This window comes from Heteronotia binoei, chromosome 3, assembly GCF_032191835.1.
Source record: "Heteronotia binoei isolate CCM8104 ecotype False Entrance Well chromosome 3, APGP_CSIRO_Hbin_v1, whole genome shotgun sequence".
Lineage (NCBI taxonomy): Eukaryota > Metazoa > Chordata > Lepidosauria > Squamata > Gekkonidae > Heteronotia > Heteronotia binoei.
This window is the reverse complement of record NC_083225.1, coordinates 57,600,739-57,618,310: the sequence shown is the minus strand read 5'-3', so window position 1 is coordinate 57,618,310 and position 17,572 is coordinate 57,600,739. Positions and strand designations below refer to the sequence as shown.

At 47.3% G+C, this 17,572-nt stretch overlaps 1 protein-coding gene across 2 annotated transcripts in view; it reads left to right on the top strand.

The window, feature by feature from the left end:
* Positions 1-17,173, top strand: part of OCA2 (OCA2 melanosomal transmembrane protein) — a 289,009-nt gene extending 271,836 nt beyond the window's left edge. For both annotated transcript variants that reach the window (XM_060233870.1, XM_060233871.1), the window contains one exon: positions 14,916-17,173. In XM_060233870.1, coding sequence (XP_060089853.1) covers positions 14,916-15,000 — 85 coding nt within the window. In that variant the 3' untranslated portion in view covers positions 15,001-17,173. The remainder of the gene's footprint in view (positions 1-14,915) is intronic.
* Positions 17,174-17,572: the final 399 nt, after the last annotated feature.

Genomic DNA, 17,572 nt, shown 5'->3' with positions numbered 1-17,572 from the left:
GCTACAGCAGAAGGGGCAAGGAGAGAAAGCTGAAGTACATATATGGAGGTTCTTTACTTGTGCAGAAATCACAAGTGGGTTAAAGCCATAATCTTCCCTAAATGGTTCCTCAAAAATTTTTCACTTGCCTGTTATGAATAACCTCTGGCTTATGTTCAAGCTATTTTGCAATAAATTAGAGATGTAAAATGATTTTGAACATTTGCTGACTTGAACTTTAGTTTGAACGATTCTTTTATGCTGATAGATGAAATTGCTGTTGCCAAACATGTTTGATTCAGGGCCAAACTAGAAATAATGCTGTAAATTCTGTGAATGGGGCTCTCAGCATTTTTTTATTTAAAAGCAGCAGTCTTTAAAACACTGATTCATATTAAGATCATGATGTGTTTGTAGTGGAGGGGAAGTAGAGCTCTCCACTGTGCCATTTTCCTTACTGAATTTACTATTTGCATCAGTGGAGTGAACATAAAAAGTGTTCATATCAGTAGTTGTGTTTTCATTAATTGAGCAAACAGTACCTCTGCAGGACAGCTTCAGGTTGTGAAAATGCTACTGGGAGGCGACTTAACCTATCCTGCACATTATACTGTGGACAGTATTTATTTAAAAGATTTATACTGTTCCTTATCCCCATAAAATGAAGGTGGCTAACAGAACAGTATTTTAAAAGAGCAAATATAATGGGTCCTGTAATGGTCGTTGCAGGTGGACTGTCAGGAGGAAAAAAGCCAGATATTCAAACTGATGTATTTCATTCAGGATTTGGGAATTAATAATTAACATTTAGAATCTGAAATTATGAGGTAATGACAGGTAGATAAAATGTGTATGAACATTTTAAATTCTTAGTTGTGTAATTCCATGCAAAAAAGCACTGAAAAAATGTTGAGTGATTTTTCAGAAATGCAAAGTGAATATATCAGTACTTTTTGCCATGGCTTGTTCAACTCTAAAATGTTATAGAAAATGAAATCGCAGAAAATGAAATTCAGCCTTTTTCCACAAGCACTTTTGGTGTTGATTGTTCAAAATGATTTTATTGATAATTTTGTTTCTTACTGAAATAGTGTAGAATGCTGATGAAGCTACTGCCCTCAAATAAGTCCATTTCAACAATTTGGAATGATGTGTTTCAGTAATGGAAAGGTTTGTTAAGTTTTCTCTTCCATCCCATTTGCTTAAAGGTGAGATAGCAGACCTGAGGAAGATTGTGTGCAATGAAATGTGAGGAAAAGGATTTTCATTATGTGAATAGCAGTAAGCACTAAATTAATCTTTTATTTCATAAAACACCACTGTAAAATTCAAAATACTGTTCATGATTTTAGTTATAATTATGTGCAAAACTAGAGGAGGTAACTATTCAGAAACTAGGAAGTGACCTGTAAGAGAATTTGATAACATTCCATTGAAAAACAATACATGTTTTAACTAAATGAACAAAGAAACTTTACTTTACTTAGAAATATAAAAGAAATGAATGGTAAAGCTACTAATGATCAACCAAGTAAAAGACGGTTAAATTTGTAGTTCATTCTAATTTGTACATAACCAGTACAGCCGGTTGGAGCAGCCGCCACAGTTGCCCGCTTCCCCACTTCCTCAGAGGAAATCACGGAGTGGAATGAGTCTATGCAGGCTCACCATGGGAAATTTGGACAATCGGGGTGGCTGGCTGGCCATGTCTGGCAGCGGCTGCCATCCCCTGAGCAATCTGGCCCAGTGCGAGCTTGGAGGTGGACGTGCACATGGAAGCAGAGCTGATCAGACCATGTGGAATTCATTGGAGTGAAAATGCAAATATGCCAGCCAAGAAGGCATTACAGAAGAAGGGTGGCCAGGCTAAGAAAGCATCCAAGCAGGCGCCGTTAGCCATATCCTCTGAAGATGAGGAGGGGCTCTCTTTAAGGGACCTGGCAGCCAAGATTGAAGCAATGGAGAAGGCCAAGGCTGAAAAACAAAAGAGGGATGACACTGGCAGGTCTAGGACAGATGCCCGGTCTAAGTGCATCAGGTCTGCAGCACACAGGCAGGAGCTGCAAGTCCTCTATGCCAGGTTGGCACAGCTGGAAGAGTCAGAAGATGAGACAGACACAGGGGCTGCAACAACTAACCAGGCATGGAAAGGTGAGTCAGCTGGCATGGGGGGCAATGGACTGTCACCAGCTATGACTCTTGCCACACCCATACCTGGGGGGCAACCATGGGGTCATTATCAACCTGCCACTGGGCTATCGGGAGCCTGGTCAAGGGCAGGGGGTGGTGGCTCAGTGGGATAAGTGTGGAGAGACCAGGAACCTCAAGTGAGATGACTGAGCAGATGGGCCACCACACTATATGGCAGCAGACCATCCCATGTAGTGTTTGCTTTCCCATCATGGAATGGTCGCTCCCCCTGGGGGACCACCTGCTGCCCAACACAAATGCTAAGATTTGGAGGGGGGAGTATGTGGAGATCTTCAGGCTCCTATTCAGGGACGTTGAGCTTAAAGCAAGCTTAAGGGATGACCCCAGGAAATTAGAAAAAATTAAGCACATGCAGATAGACAAAAACTTTGACAATTGGCTGTCAGCCTATACCATTTACATGGGTGTGGTCTTGGAGGTCTATCCCCATCTGGGGTCTGTGTTGGTGAAATACCTGGACCTCATTCATAGAGCATACAAAGAATACGCTGGGGCTGCCTGGCTGTGTTATGATGAAATGTTCCACTCACATGCAGCATTGAATCCAGCCTTGCCTTGGGATAGGGAGCACCAACAGCTCTGGTCCCAATGCCTGGGCTCCACAGCAGCAGTGCAGGGGAGGTATGCAGACAGTGGGCACCTGGTGGCATGGTCGCGTACTGAGGTAGGGCAAGGAGCTGGCAACAAGTCGTGGGTTCAACCCCACCTTGTCTGTTGGGACTTCAATGTGGCAAAATGCTCCATGAAGCAGTGCAAATTTAAGCACACTTGCAGCACATGCGGAGGCTATCACCTAGCAACTTCCTGCAGGAGAGGTGAGGGCCAGCAAACTGGTGTGGGGGATGAAGGTGGCCCCAAGAAGTCCAAGGGAGGTGCTCCGGGGAAGGACATGCAGTCCAATCAGGCTTGAGATTTTACAGGACTGGTTACAGGAGTACCCGGTAGGAGGGATGTGGTTTACCTAGAAGAGAGGTTCTGGGTGGTGTTCCGAATCCCTTTCTAAGGGGAAAGCAAACACTACATGGCTAATAATCTATGGTCTGTTAAAGGGTTGGAACACATAGTGCAAAGAAAATTGATAAGGAAGGGAGGGTGGCTGGGCCCTTCAGGGAATTACCCATGGCTATGCTGCCATATCACCCCTGGGGGTGGTGCCTAATAAGTCCCCTGGGGAGTATGGGCTGATTCATCAAATATTCCACCCACACGGGAGCTCAGTGAATGATGGGATCCTGGATGCCCTGGCCATTGTGCGCTATGCATCATTTGATAGTGCAGTGAAGATAGTGGCCCGCTGTGGGAAGGGAGCGCTTATCGGAAAGTGCAATATTAAATCGGCTTTCTGCCTGTTGCTGATACACCCAGATGATGTTGAGCTGCTGGATTTTGCATTTGGGGGACAGTTCTTCTATGACATGGCTCTGCCCATGGTATGTGCCATTTCATGTTCAGCCTTTGAGAAGTTTAGCTCCTTTCTGGAATGGGCCTTCAAGTACAGGGCGGGCACTGATCGAGTCACTCACTACTTAGATGATTTTTTGTTTGCAGGGAGGGTGGGGACTAATGAGTGTCACAGTTGCATGGATATTTTTCAGTACATGGCTGTAGAGCTGGGGGTCCCCCTGGCGCAGGAGAAGATGGAGGGACCTACCACTAGATTGTCCTATCTAGGCATTTTAATTGACTCCGAGAGGGAGCTTTGCACCTTGCTGGCGAATAAGGTGGCAGGGCTGGTAACACTGCTCAAGCGGGCTTGTTCTTTGGAAAAAGACCCTGAACCCCAGGCTATCTGCAGCATCTGAGGATATCTGTAAGGAATATTTGGCGCAATGTGGTGCTGCGCCAAAAGGACACTCCCAGGCATACCGGCGGGTGTATGTGAGGAAATAGTAAAGGCTGACACTGTGTTTCTTTGCAGGATGTGGCACAAGGACAAAGACTACTAGTATATTGATTTTGTGGGCACTCAATCATGTATTAGGCAGGCAAGAGGGCCAGAAGCTCCAGCATCAGTACCCAGCTAAGCATTGGAAACGGTGCTGCCATTGAGTGGCTGGGGAAGCGAGGCATGCGCTGGAGCCAGCTGTTGCCTCTTCTCCATACTCATCTCTCAACAGGAGTGCCTCCCCGGGTCATGGTCGTGCATTTGGGTGAAAACAATCTGGGCACTAGAACAGCAGTCTCGTTGTTGGCAGAGGTTTCAAGACTCTGTGACAGTGGCTCCCTGACACACTGTGGGTCAGGTCTAACATGTTTCCCCAGAGGGTTTGGAGGGGGATGTATTGCCCAGCCCGGGTGGACAAGGCACAATGGTGGCTGAACAATGTCATAGGTGGGTCAGTGGTCTCGGTGGGGAAGGGGTGGTGGTGGACACATCATTCCACACCTCGGGATCCAGTTCTTGTTGCCGCATCTCTTCAGATCTGATGGAGTGCATCTCTTGGAAGCTGGGGCTGACATTTTCTTGGCTGATCTGCAGGGTGGTCTGCATGACCTGGTGGTCCCTGGTTGGCAGGAGGGGAGTTAAGCCGAGGCTAGCCCCCTCTGTGGCAGAAAAGCATGGGTTAAAGGGGTTTTTGAAATGGCAAGCACCCTGAGACAGCGGAAATGGGATCCACAATAGGGCTACCTAGAGACTTGGCAGTACAGGTGGCCTAGTTGGGGGCCCCTTCGGGGATGGCGGAGCATATTACCAGCCTTAGGGCTTCACAGTCATGGGCCAGGGTGTGTGCTCCCATCCCCTCTATGCACTAGCATGCAGGCCGTTATGGCTAAGGTATGGAGCATTCCAGACCTTGCCCTGAGCCGGAGTGGGTTTGTCCTGTCAGGGAGCTTGTTTTGCAAGCTCAGTGCAACCCGTGCTTTATGATGCATGTAATGGTGCAGATCAGCTTAAGTGTAAATAAAGACCCAGTTTATCCCATAACTTGTGTGGTGTTTTCATTCGAGGGGTGGGTGGGCAATAAAATTATATTGCAAAGCTCATTTTGGATTTTAGGGAAATATGATCTGTGACATATTTTATGTAACCTGATTCATCCAAATTAATCAGATCATACATTTCTCTAGTCCTGAAGACTTCATAATCTTTGACGAAAATGAATCAGGTAGTGTGTGATGTGAATGACTTCTGCTTGGGATTTTAGAGAGGCACTAGCCAAGGTAGAGAATACTGACCTTTGATACCCATGGTCTGCCATAGTATAAGGCAGGGTTATGTGTTCATGAGCTGCTGTGGCACTATTTTTTTAATCTGAAAATTTTCTTCACTCTCATTTCCAATTTGAAATTTTCTGCTGGTGACTGAGAAAGTCAGCATGGTATAGTGATCAGAGGGTCAGAGTTAGATCTGAGAAGCTTGCTGGGTGACATTGGGCCCGTCATAAATGCTCAGCTTGACTTCTCTCACAGGGTTGTTGTGCAGATAAAATGAAGAAGAAAGGAATTATGTAAGCCAAAGGGATGGGTACAAACCGAACCACAAAGCAAAATTTATGAGAAAGTTTCATGGTTCATGAACCAAAGTTTGTGATGAGTCTAACCTTACAAACTTTCATAAACTTTTGAAGCAGTCCATGGGGTTCATGACAGTTTATGTATAGAGCAGAAATCAGGGGTTTAAAGGGACTCTGAGTTTTTTAAACCCCTACTTTCTGTTCCCTGTGAAAGCCTCAAAAACAGCTGAGCAGTGGGAGCAGCCTGCTTCCCACCACTCAGCTGTTTGGGGCTGTCTTCTGCAGTCTCTTTAAAATTTGGCTACTTTTCAGGCTTTCTGCAAACGCTTTTTAAAGGGATTGTGGTTCCTTTCAATGAGGTTTGTAGGTCCACAAACTGTTTTGGTTCATGAACACAGTTCCCAGTTTAGTTTGTGGTTCGGCCACAAACAACTGAACCAACACAAATCACATTTTTGTTTGTGCCCATCTCTTGTAAAATACCCATGGAGAGAAAGGCAGGATATATAAATGAGGTAAATAACTATTGTGTATTCTCATGCTCACTAAAAAAAATTAACTTGTCCTGTCGACTGATGTGTGTGAATTTTAAAAATCATTTGTCATGGGTTTGGTTTTAATTGTTCAAGACTTTGGTCTAAAATTGAGGGGGGAAGAAGACAAAAAAATCATTTGTGTGATTCACAGTGCAATGGGGGGGGGGCTGAAAGCACTGTGGAAACGGACTTACCGCTACGCCGGCAAATACTCCTCCACGCCAGCGAAAATGGGGCGTGCACCACTCTCTGGCTGCCACAGCATGCTGCCGTGGGCTGATGGTGGAGCACTGCGGTGCTGCACTTGGGGCGCAGCAGAGGTGTGGGGCAGCACTTCGGCATAGAAGGGGGCTGACCCAGGGCTGTATCCACTGCTGGTCGGCTCCCAGAGAACTTTTGGTGCAGGAACACCCCCCTCACCAGGCACAAACTTGCACCACACAAAATGCTGGCATACCCCGTACGCACTAGTGGAAGCAGAAAGCACACGGCTCCGTTTGGGAGCCGTGTTATTGCCCCACCAATCTCCTCCTGCTCTGGGCTGGGCATGGGCCCCCTCCCACACCCAATCAGTGCCCCCCCTCCCTACAAAGGTTTCAACTCCTGCCATGCACAACTCAGAGAGGTCAGGGCACACGGCACAACACTCTGCACTGGAGGGCCATGCCATGCGGACTTAGCGAGAGGAGGGGTGCACTTGGTGGAGGAAACGGCACAGAGAAGGATGTTAGTTAAGTTAGAGCAGTTAGTTAAGTTAGAGCAGTTAGTTAAGTTAGAGCAGTTGGACTTGGGGGGAGGTTGGCTAATTTTGGGCTGCCTGCTTAACCACTTGTGCTTCCCAGTCCTAACAGGTCTCACTACGAAAGCCCCCTGTATGGACAGGTAAGTCCGGCTAGGAGTCCCCGTGGCCCCCAGGATCGTCCAGCATGGTTGCGGCTTCGGCCGGGTGCACATTTGCGGATGTCTCAGGCATCTCCGTGCTGAGGTGAAGGGGGTGTGACACGTGTCCCAGCTTTCCGCAGCCCAGCCAGCAACTTACCATCTAGTGCAGGTCCTGCCGCTTGAACCAGCCCCCTCCGCGGCTGCCATGATTGCGGATTTGCATGTGATTTAGCTGGCCCATTATGCAGGACAGCTGGAATTGTGTGAGATGGCTCCACTGGAGGCAGCCAGGACACTCGCCCTGCTCCCCACAGGCTTGCCCAGGGGTGGAGTCCTATGCTTGCAACTGGCAAGTCTCCCCCCCATCTCTCTGTCTTTCAGGTGTGTGCGCTGCACTTCAGCCTCTGTGGCCACCAGAGCACAGCTGGCCAGTCTCATCAGCCCCGCAGCTGTTGGTGCATCCTCTGACAATGGCATTTTGGACTGCGGAAGCCAGGAACCTCCACACGCAAGCTTGCTATCTCTGCTTGCAGATCAATAAACTTAGCCCAGCATGCCCATCTCGTCTTCTGTGTCTTTCACTTTTCCCACCTTGCCCCGGCCCCCTGTATCCCCCGCAAACTCTGTTCATGGCCATCCCAAGGGCATGGCTCTGTGGCTGGGGGGACTCTTGGGCACCCACTTAGTGCAATTGTGTGGGAGATGCAGTGGGTGATAGCGGTGAAGGGCGGAGGTTGATAGGTGGCAAAACAGACACTTGTCCAGGGCTGCACCATGTGTCCACACTGCCTGAGTCTGCGATGCAGCTGATAGGGGGGCTGAGTTCAGGGTGGGTGCTCACAGGAAACGGGGGTGGCCCAGGTAGTTGACTTGGCCACCCCAAAATAATGGCGGTTGTATGGCAAGTTCAATAAAGAGGGAAGCTGGCCATGTGAGCAGTCCTGCTGCAGGGCGGCCTCGAACCCACAGACCCAGCATTATGAGGCGGGGGACCAGCTCGCTAAGGCAGGCCACCTCTGCTGTGTTCTGCGGTGGCTTACAGCTGCTACATGCCGCGGGTGGGGTTGGTCCTGGCTGAGAGTGTCGGCATGATCGGCTCCTCCCAGCCCCCTTTGGAGCAGGCTCGGTGGGGTCACGCAGGGGCCACAAGCAGAGGGTGGCGAGGGCCATCGCGGGGGCTTCTGGATATGCAAATGAGATAAACCTGTGGACTTGAAGGTGCTCCTGCTCTGCCCAGAGAGCATGTGGGGAGGTGTGAATGGCAGCTATTGTCTCCATTGGTTGCTGTTTGCCGAGGGACGGCTTCAGCTGGGAGTTGAGTCTGTGGCCACTCACACCTCACAGAATGCCTGCCGTGGTACCCTGTCTGACAGTCCTACGGCCATGGCATGCGGGAACCCTGCTGAGGCACGCTGGCATTGCACAGGGGTTCCCGGGTCCCCTCCCTAGGTTTTTCTACCTTGTCTTTCTTTTTTGTGTCTCCCCCCAGGACTTCAGCTCTGCCTGCCATTTCATCATCTTCCCTGTGCCTTTTCCAACAAGTGCATGAAGGGGAAGGTCCTGGGGGGCCAGCAGGCATTGACGGGTGGCGATATTGTGTCGCATGACACACACAGCGACTAGCTTAGCTGCAGGCAGGGGCTGCATGCTGCGTCAGCTACCTGTGTGGTGCAGGCAGTGGAACCTCATCTTCAGCTGCCTGAAGGCACGCTTGATGACCATGCAAGTGGCCCTGTGTGCCTGGTTGTATTCTGCCCAGTCCTCGGGCGTGTCCTCCTGGTACGACGTCAGCAGGTAGGGCAGCAACGGGTACCTTCAGTCACCTGTGGAGGACAGGGAGGTGAGGACAGGATGAGAGGGGTGCCTCATGCCGCCACCTGGTGGCCTCACCTAGCAACCACCCCTGCCCATCCGGCCAGACTGCCACGAGGCGATTGAGGCTTGAGTACATGAAGATCTGGGCATCGTGTATACTCCCTGCGAACTTCACCACCAGATCTGTGAAGAGTCCCTGGTGGTCCCAGGATGCCTGCACGTTGAGGTTGTACAAGTGCTGCCTGTTCCGGTACACCATGGGATCCTCCTGCGGGGACACCAGGGCAACGTGTGGGCAATCCACAGCCCCCATGATATTGGGGAGCCCTGCGACCGCCGCGAAGCCAGCTCTGGCAGTCCACAGCTCCTCCTCACTTGTTGGGAACCACACATGCTGCTGGAGGTGCTGAAGCATGGCGTCTAGAAAGGAGTGAAGGCAGCAGCTGGCCAAGTACTGGGAGACCTCCAGGACCTCAGCCACCACACCCTGGAAGGAGCCAGTCACCAGGAAGCGCAGGGAGATGAGGCCCCACTGCAGGACGGGGATGGGGTGGGGGCCAGTCACTTAGCTGCAGAGGCTCACTCCGAGCTGCTCACACAGGTCCTGGATAGTCCAGGCAAAAGTGGTCCAGGCAGGTGGCATCCTCAAGAGGCAAAATGCTCAGATGTTCCCCGTATCTGTGCGCCCAACAGCGTCTCCGCCACCACCATGCTACCCACACATAGAGAGTGGGGAGGATGTGCAACAGCTGCACCTGGGGGGGGCTCTGGTTGTGGGATGAGGGGGCACCACCTGCCATGGGTCCCCATGGTTTGCGTGCTGTGGCGTGGGCTGCGGTGGCTCTGCAGCCGCCCCGAGGTGCTCCACCACAGCTTCCAGACACCGCTGGAGCTGTGAGGGGCCCTGCATGAGTGGTGGCGTGGGGCCGTCGAGGCCAACAGATGCCCTGCTGGTGTCCCATAGGAAAGCTGAGCAGGGCGGCGTGAGAGTGACCACTGTCAGCCAGCTGCAATCAGCAGCCCCCGCATTCCATTGCCCATGGGAGGAATGGCAGCAGACAGATAGGCATCAACTGAGATTCACTGCCAACCGAACTGGACTGAGGCAGAGAAGGTGCTCCTCTTTGGCTTGGTGGCCAGGAACACTGCGGTGGTGCTCGCTGCCACTAAAGCCGGTGGGGCGAACTCCTGTCGGTGGGGTTTCTGTCATATGGCAGCAGAACGAGTGTCCACTGTGAGCCAGGTCCCCCGCACAGAGCAGTCCACCCTGAAGCATTGGAATGACACATTCAGCCCTGCCAAGAAGCAAGTCCAGCGTCTCATCGCTGAGGGCTCAACCTACAAGGAGGCGATGGCCCGGGTCCTGACCGGCTCTGTGGCAATCATGGGACCCCTCATCCACCTGGTGGCTGTAGGTGGCCACGGCATTGAGGTGATCCATGGTAGGTTAGCAGCCTCACCACCGTGGGACTGCCAGATTCTGATGGCAACACCCTTTGCCCCCCCAGGTGACTCCCAGGAATTGTCACAGGCTGCCATGAGCTCCACTGTGAATTTGGAGGCGGGAGGCTGCTCTAGCGAGACTGCCGAGGACTCGAGCTGGCCGCCCAGCACCTGCGCGACAGGAGGTCAGCAGGTCCAGTGCCCCCCAATGGCCCCAGGATGTCCGGACAGCCATCAGGAGGCGCCAAATTGGGAGGATGCATCGAGTGAGGTCATGGATGCCGTGGTGGGTGACCTCCATCTGTCCACAGATGATGAGTGGCCTGAGTTCTCTCAAGGTGCAACAATGAGCGTGGGGTGTGGGGTATCCACAACTGGCTGCTCGTGCCAGCATCTGACCCCTATCCCATTCTGCTGGTAGCCACACTGTGACATTGAGGGCCGACGTGGTGGAGAACCTACGGAGGGCATCCCCACGCAGATGGTCGGCCCTAGCTGCCTCCCTCATGCTGTGGACTCTGGATCTGCCCACATCTCCTCCCCATGCCCCAGAGGCTGGAAATGCAGAGGGGCCGGGCATGGCAGACTTGTGTGAGGGGCGGCCCCCCGCCCCTAACCAGGGAGAGCTGTTGGGAGATCAAGAAGGTGGCAGCGATGCAGAAGGCTGTGCAGGTGGTGGGGAACCAGGACCCAGGGTGCGAGGACCTCATCCAGCTCAAAGAATCCCCGCCACCCTGTCCTTCACGTGGGCAGCTGGAGGGGCACCGGGATTTGCAGGAGGCCACAGGCCAACACTGGATGGCGGGGATGGAGGGGACCATGTCCATGGCCACTGGCCGCCCATCCAGTTTCCTGGCCATAGCGAGGCAGTCGCAGGAGTGGGGCATGAGGGTGGAGCAGCTGCTCACCAATATCGACCAGTCCCTGGTAGCTGGTGGAGGGGCTGCTCCTGCCGCTCCTGAGGTGGCCCCCCTGGTGAGGTGGGCAGGGAGACACTGCACATGGGCACTGTCGGGGACGTCCAGGACACCGTGCCTACCCCTGATGGGACCAGCTGCCTCATGGCTCCGCCCCTTGGGCGGCCGTCTCTGCCCACCGTGGCTCAAGGCAGGTTCCTGCAAGATGGCTGGGCGGCAGCCCCTCTGCAGCCCGGCGCTTTAATAAATCTTATCCCTGAACATTGCATTGAGTCCTTATTCAAGGGGGATCTGGGGGTGGGGGGAGGTGAGTCCTGCATACGGCCACTTTGAAACCGCCTCGCGCCCCTCATGGGTGTCCCAATTCTTTGCGGGTGGGCACGAGTGCAAGCCATCGCTGCAACTGTTGCTGGCACCTTTGGTTTATGGGCGGCTGCAGCGGGTGGCCTACTGTGTCCTGGCAGGGGGCCCCCGCGGCATCTGGGATGCCATCCAGCCATGCAGCCCAAGGGAGGGACACTGACAGGGGCTCTGCTCCATGGAGGCTAGCAGGTAGGCTGCTCCATGGAGCTAGCAGTAAGTGCTGAATGGATGCTTCCCCAAGGATTACACAGCCACACCATGTGTGCGCGTGAGGGGGGTGAAGCATGAGGGCAGCCTATAACTGGGGAGCGCTCTCTCTGCTGCTGAATGTCATGTGGCGTCCCTGTGGAAGCTCCCCTTCCTGTCCCCGTCCTCGCACCGCTCTGGGAGCCCACGCTCCATAGTATTTTACACATCTACAGGCAGCGGCCTGGGCTTGGGTGCGTTGTGCTCCAGCACCTCAAACCACTTTGGAAGCTAACGAGTGGCGCCGTAGATCCGCCCATGCACGAGCGGCCGGCTGCCACGTATGTCTGGATTGGGTTACCCAACTCTTTAAACCCCTTTGCCATGTATATTCCGTATTTGAAACAGTTATAACAAGTGTTATAAATATGTGAAATTTAAAAACCCCTGTCTTTCATATTTCCCTTGAAAAACCTGTTCAAATGGGGGAAATCCTTTTTTGGAATGCAAAACGAGTTGCAAAGAGTGGGTTTTTTTTGCTATGTTCTTGAGTATTGATGGAAATTTCATTATTGTTTCATTGGAAGCCGCTTTAAAATATATAGGCCATTATGTAAGGGAGCTTCACCTAGCCCCATGCTATGGACATGGATTGCAACCGAAGTACCATTGGCAAGGAATATACTGGATAGCATTAACAGAAGTTGCTGGAGAAACTGTAGAGGGACTTTCTATACTATGACACTGAGCATTTTAGCAAGATGTCCTATTACATGGAGTAGAGGGAGAATGAGGACAAGCTGCAGGTCATACTGGCATAAAGTACTGCCTTCAAATTTCCATTATCTCTGTATATCTTCATTTGTTATACGGACTTAGATTGTACTAATAAATATTCAAAATTTTTGTCCACAGAGGTAAAAGATCAACTTATTTTTTAAAAGCCACCACAGAATTAACAAAACTTGCAGCATGCCAGATTTTGCACTACATATCAGATTCCATGCTTTTACAGCCATCTCATGAATGTACGGAATACATAGTCCTGTGCTCTGGAGTCTCTAGACTGTTAAGTTTTGTTTTCCTGTGATGAATGCTTATGCTAAGTGACTGCAGAAGCAGATATGAACACTAAATGTGAACACCAATGTTTGGGTCGCATTAAGTGGGTTGTCTCTGGTGTAATATGATATGGAAGCTATGTATTCCAAAAGCTATGTATTGTTTCTTCCAGTTTTTAAAAGTTCTTTTTAGTTTGAAGAAATTTAAACTTCAGTGAAATCTGGAGAGGTAGAATGTAATATACAAAAACCTTGGCCACGCATCGCTGCTTTTTGCCATTTTGGAGTGTCCGAGGAGGCTTTACAAGTTATGTGATAATTGCTCTCTTTAAAATAGCTGTCTGCAAAGAAGGATTTTTATAAGCAAAGCAATCTCTTTAATGCTTCCCAGACTAGCCAAAGGGATTTTCTTATTAAGGAAATTGTTTGTTGTCTGCAGCTCTTTGTCACTTCAGTTCTGTGGTTAGCTTTCTAAGTAGATTTGCTATCATTTCAAGCACATAGGGAACTGATACTGGGTGATCAGCACGAGACATGAAAAATAGGGTCAAGCCAGTACCAAAATGGATGCAGCAGCATATAAATTCATTGGGCAACACTGGGCAAATCCATAATTCAAGAGCTATATCTCTAGCCTGTGAATTGACTTTAAAAAAAAAAAAAGCTAATTCCTTCTTCTGTACTCTTTTGACTTGCACAGGACTAATCCTTCCTGGCCAAAGTGAAGCTCAGGTCTTACGTGACTGTAAAACTTTTTTGCTCTTGTTTTCTCAATTATGGTTCAAAACAGCAATATCAATTAATATTTACCCTAATAAAGTTAAACCTTGTTGTAAGGATGGCACATGGTGACTGTTCAGAAAAACTTTTCAAATTCCTGTTGTTTTAATGTGATGTCCAGAGTACCTGTATATATACAAATATACTTTATGAACAGCTTAATGTTCATAATGACAAAAATAGTTTCTATATATCATTAACATGTCAACCAATATAGCCATTAATTAGAATAATGCTCCTGGTGTACAGAGGCAAGGTGAGCTTGCTCATGTTATCTTGTTTCAAGTGGTATTGTTTTCTGTATTTTGTAAATCACTCTAGTGGCTTAATTATATAAAAGTATGATGAAATAAGTTTTAATGTGGGCTAATAGTCACAGTTCCTTTCTCCACATCTGGAAAAGCCATATTATGAAATAGTAGCATAGAAATCTAGTCCATAAACTAAAATGAAACCAGTAGTTAATGAACTGCAATGAACTATGAAATCTGTGAGTTGTTGCTGCTTTGCAAATTGTGGGCAGAATCCAGCAAAATCTTGTTATGTGTGACAATGGAGTTCTATGAGTGAATGCTTCACATTATTTGGCTCTAAAGAGCAGGTGAATGGGGCTAACTGGTTTAGTGCCATGGCCCTGAGGAAGGAGGAGTTAATTTCTTCCATAATACTTCCCTAATTGGCACAGTTTGGATAACTCTCCACCCCAGTAGGATCTATACAACCCAGGCAAATTATTTTTAATAGGGAATTGGCACTGAAGAAGGAGAATTAACTTGTCCTTTTCCCCCAGTGTACAGCAACAACCCAGATTTGGTCTCTGCTTTTTAAGGCCTAAAACCCAGAATTCCAGTTTAGCCCTAAACGCCAATGAGATTAGTAATATTTATCAACCCTAAACAGTTCTTCTCAGAAGTAAGCCCCGTTTTATTTTTAGGAGATTACTCTAAGAAAAGCGTTCTTAATACTGCAGCCTTAGTCAAATCCCATTCCATTGCTCTTAATGGGAATGAATCATGGCTACCTTTGTGTCAGATTGTTTCCACTGTGTGCATGTGTGTGTGTATTTCTTTGATGGGGATACAGATGTATAAATGTGCATAAAAAGTAACCAGCAAACCAGATATTCCACTTTAACTGGATCTATAATGCCTTTGTAGCCTGTAGTTCTAAGTTTACGTATCTGCAAGTGTTGTTTTGAGACTGAAAGTTAACTTACATGTTCCTGACATTTAAATCTTCAGGAAGAGAATGTGTCCAACTGATCTCTGTTCCTTTTTATTGTTTCAGGTTGGGTTTCCCAATGATGATCATGTCCTGTACCATTGGAATGTGCTACCTCCTTGTTTCCCATGTTGTATTGGGTTGGACCTAAGAATGCTCGTATTAATATAGCATATTCAGTATGTGTGTATATTGATGACCAAAAGAGACTTTTAAATCTTTTCTATACTTTCCAAAGGCCAAATGAAAGCAAAAACCCTGAAACACACACAAAGAAAGCTCTCACATTATTCCAATATCATGCTTCTGTTTCATGTACAGAAATACCATTTTCTGCATGGAAGTTTCTACATGGAAAAACATTGTCTTACATTTCAGTGCATGAAGAGGATCCCCATTTGGTCTAGAATTGCATCCTACTAAATTAAATAGATGCCATTATGAATGGAAGAAAATATATGTTCATTATCTGATTGCATATGGATATCTAGATCAGTGCTACTGGGTTTAAAGACTGACAACAAAAAAGACTGAGACACATGGTCAAAAGTTTTACAGTTTTGAAAGTTTTCTGAAAGTTTTACAGTTTTAGAGTGCATGGGGAAAACTATGATGTGGCTGCTCTAAAAAATAGAAGCTAGCATGGCATGGATAAAAACTAACCTTAAAGGCCTTTCCCTATTTTTGTGTATGCAATACAGTTGACAAATGTGATTGCTAACTTGCAGTCTAAAAATGATGAACAAACAAATGCTATCATGATTCACATGTTTCAGCTCTTAGCAATGTCCCTCATTGTTTTTTCCACAGTAGAATCATATGATTTGAGCACCCTGAATAAAGTCTGAGCATATGCTTTCCAGGAGTGTGGTATTCAGCCCAAAATTGTGATTGGAGGGCTTCCTCAAAAAGTCTTTTAATTCTTCCATTATTTTACTATTTACTATTGTTTCGTGTCATTTCCTCCCCTCTGCTGCTGCTTTGGGGACTTTTTAAAAAAATGTTCAGTTCTTAAGTGATGCCAGCCAGTTGGGGACAAAATAGTATATACTATGTAGCCAATCAGATGCTGGTGTCACTAATGGCAAATGTAACATGTTTAGAGGGAGCACAGCACTTTGCATATACATGGGAATATAAAATCACATAGGCAATCACAGCCATTCAGGGATTACTCTAAAACAAAAAAAACACTTTCACAGCCTGTTCTCAATGAACGCTGCAAATTATTGAAAGAGAAAGGCCTCATTCGTTTTTACAGATTGTAAAATCTTTGTAAAGCTCAGCCTTAATTGCTATGTATATAAACACTAACTGAAACATTAATATCACAAGGGACTATATCTTCTCCTGAAATAATGTACTGCTATAGTCTGTGAGATAGTCATAGATGAAAAGCTCACTTGCAAAGGCAGATGTTCAGTAGTTTCTCATTAGAACTTGCTTTGTCTTTGTCAATGCAATTTAGCTATTTATATTAAGGCATCTGATATTCAACCCTGCTTGGTGTGGTAGATATGTAAATAGGCAAGCTGTGCTGCGCATCATGAAATATATAACACTGTATTTTTAAAATAAAGACATTAAAATGGGATTTGAAATAAAAACAGTCGTCCCTTTTTAACTGGCTAATGGCTTTCTACAGATATGTGTTTTCAACCGGAAGTATTATTCTGCACATAGAGATTTATCTAAATAAAACATTTGGGGTAATTAGCATGTCAGAAAAATACCACGGCAGTTTAGCTAGGACTTAATGTTGGGGGTATATAGTATTTGCAGTATTTAAGCTAGCCATGCATGCATACATGTGTTGCTATTGCTAGGGCCAAAATAACAAAATCTTCACCATTTCTGTACATTCCTTTGAGAAGAGAGAATTATTCAGTGATTGCAATTACAGAACCAAGGAGTAATGACTATACAGAATGAATGGATCTGGAATTGAAGTTTGTGTTGTTATCTCCTTTCCTAACTAATGTTATCCAATTACTGCTTCAGTAGCTGCCACCATCAAAGAGACAACTGTTAGTTCAGATTTAAATACATTTTCTCTTCAGCCGACAATACTTATAACACTATAAAATGTTGCTACCAGTATGGTTCCTTCTTGTATTCACATAATACATCACTGGACAATTATCCAGAGGCTTTTAACAACTTAGAGGAAACCCAAAATGTGCCTGTATCCTCTATCACTACAGTACCATGTATGGAAGATAAGGAACTAGCAATATTTTTTGTTTGTTTTGGCTAATGAGGATTATATTGCAAGTGCATTCCTTGGTTATTATTTGATAAATAAACTTTGAATAATACTTCAAGATATGTCCATGCTTTTATATTATTATCATGTTCTGGGCATGTATTTAGTGACACACTGGCTATTAGAGAAGGTCCATTAGTTTACTGTATCTGATAAGTTCAACTAAGGATCTCCAACCAATTTTCACACTTCTTTTTGAAATTTCTGACAAAGATCAGGTCATTCTGAATGACTGAAATATTTACTGGATTAGATAAACTTTACAGTATTTTGCGTTATGATGCTTTACTGACAGACTAAAATATATTGAGTTGGAGCCTTTGAGTATTCTGTTAATAATGGAGTTCTCTCCAGCATGTACAAACAACTTTCTGAATACCAGAAGTTTTGTTTTAAGCTGAGGAGAGTCACAGAATCCAACCTGCTGGTACTTAATGGCTGTAATATCACTGTTGCC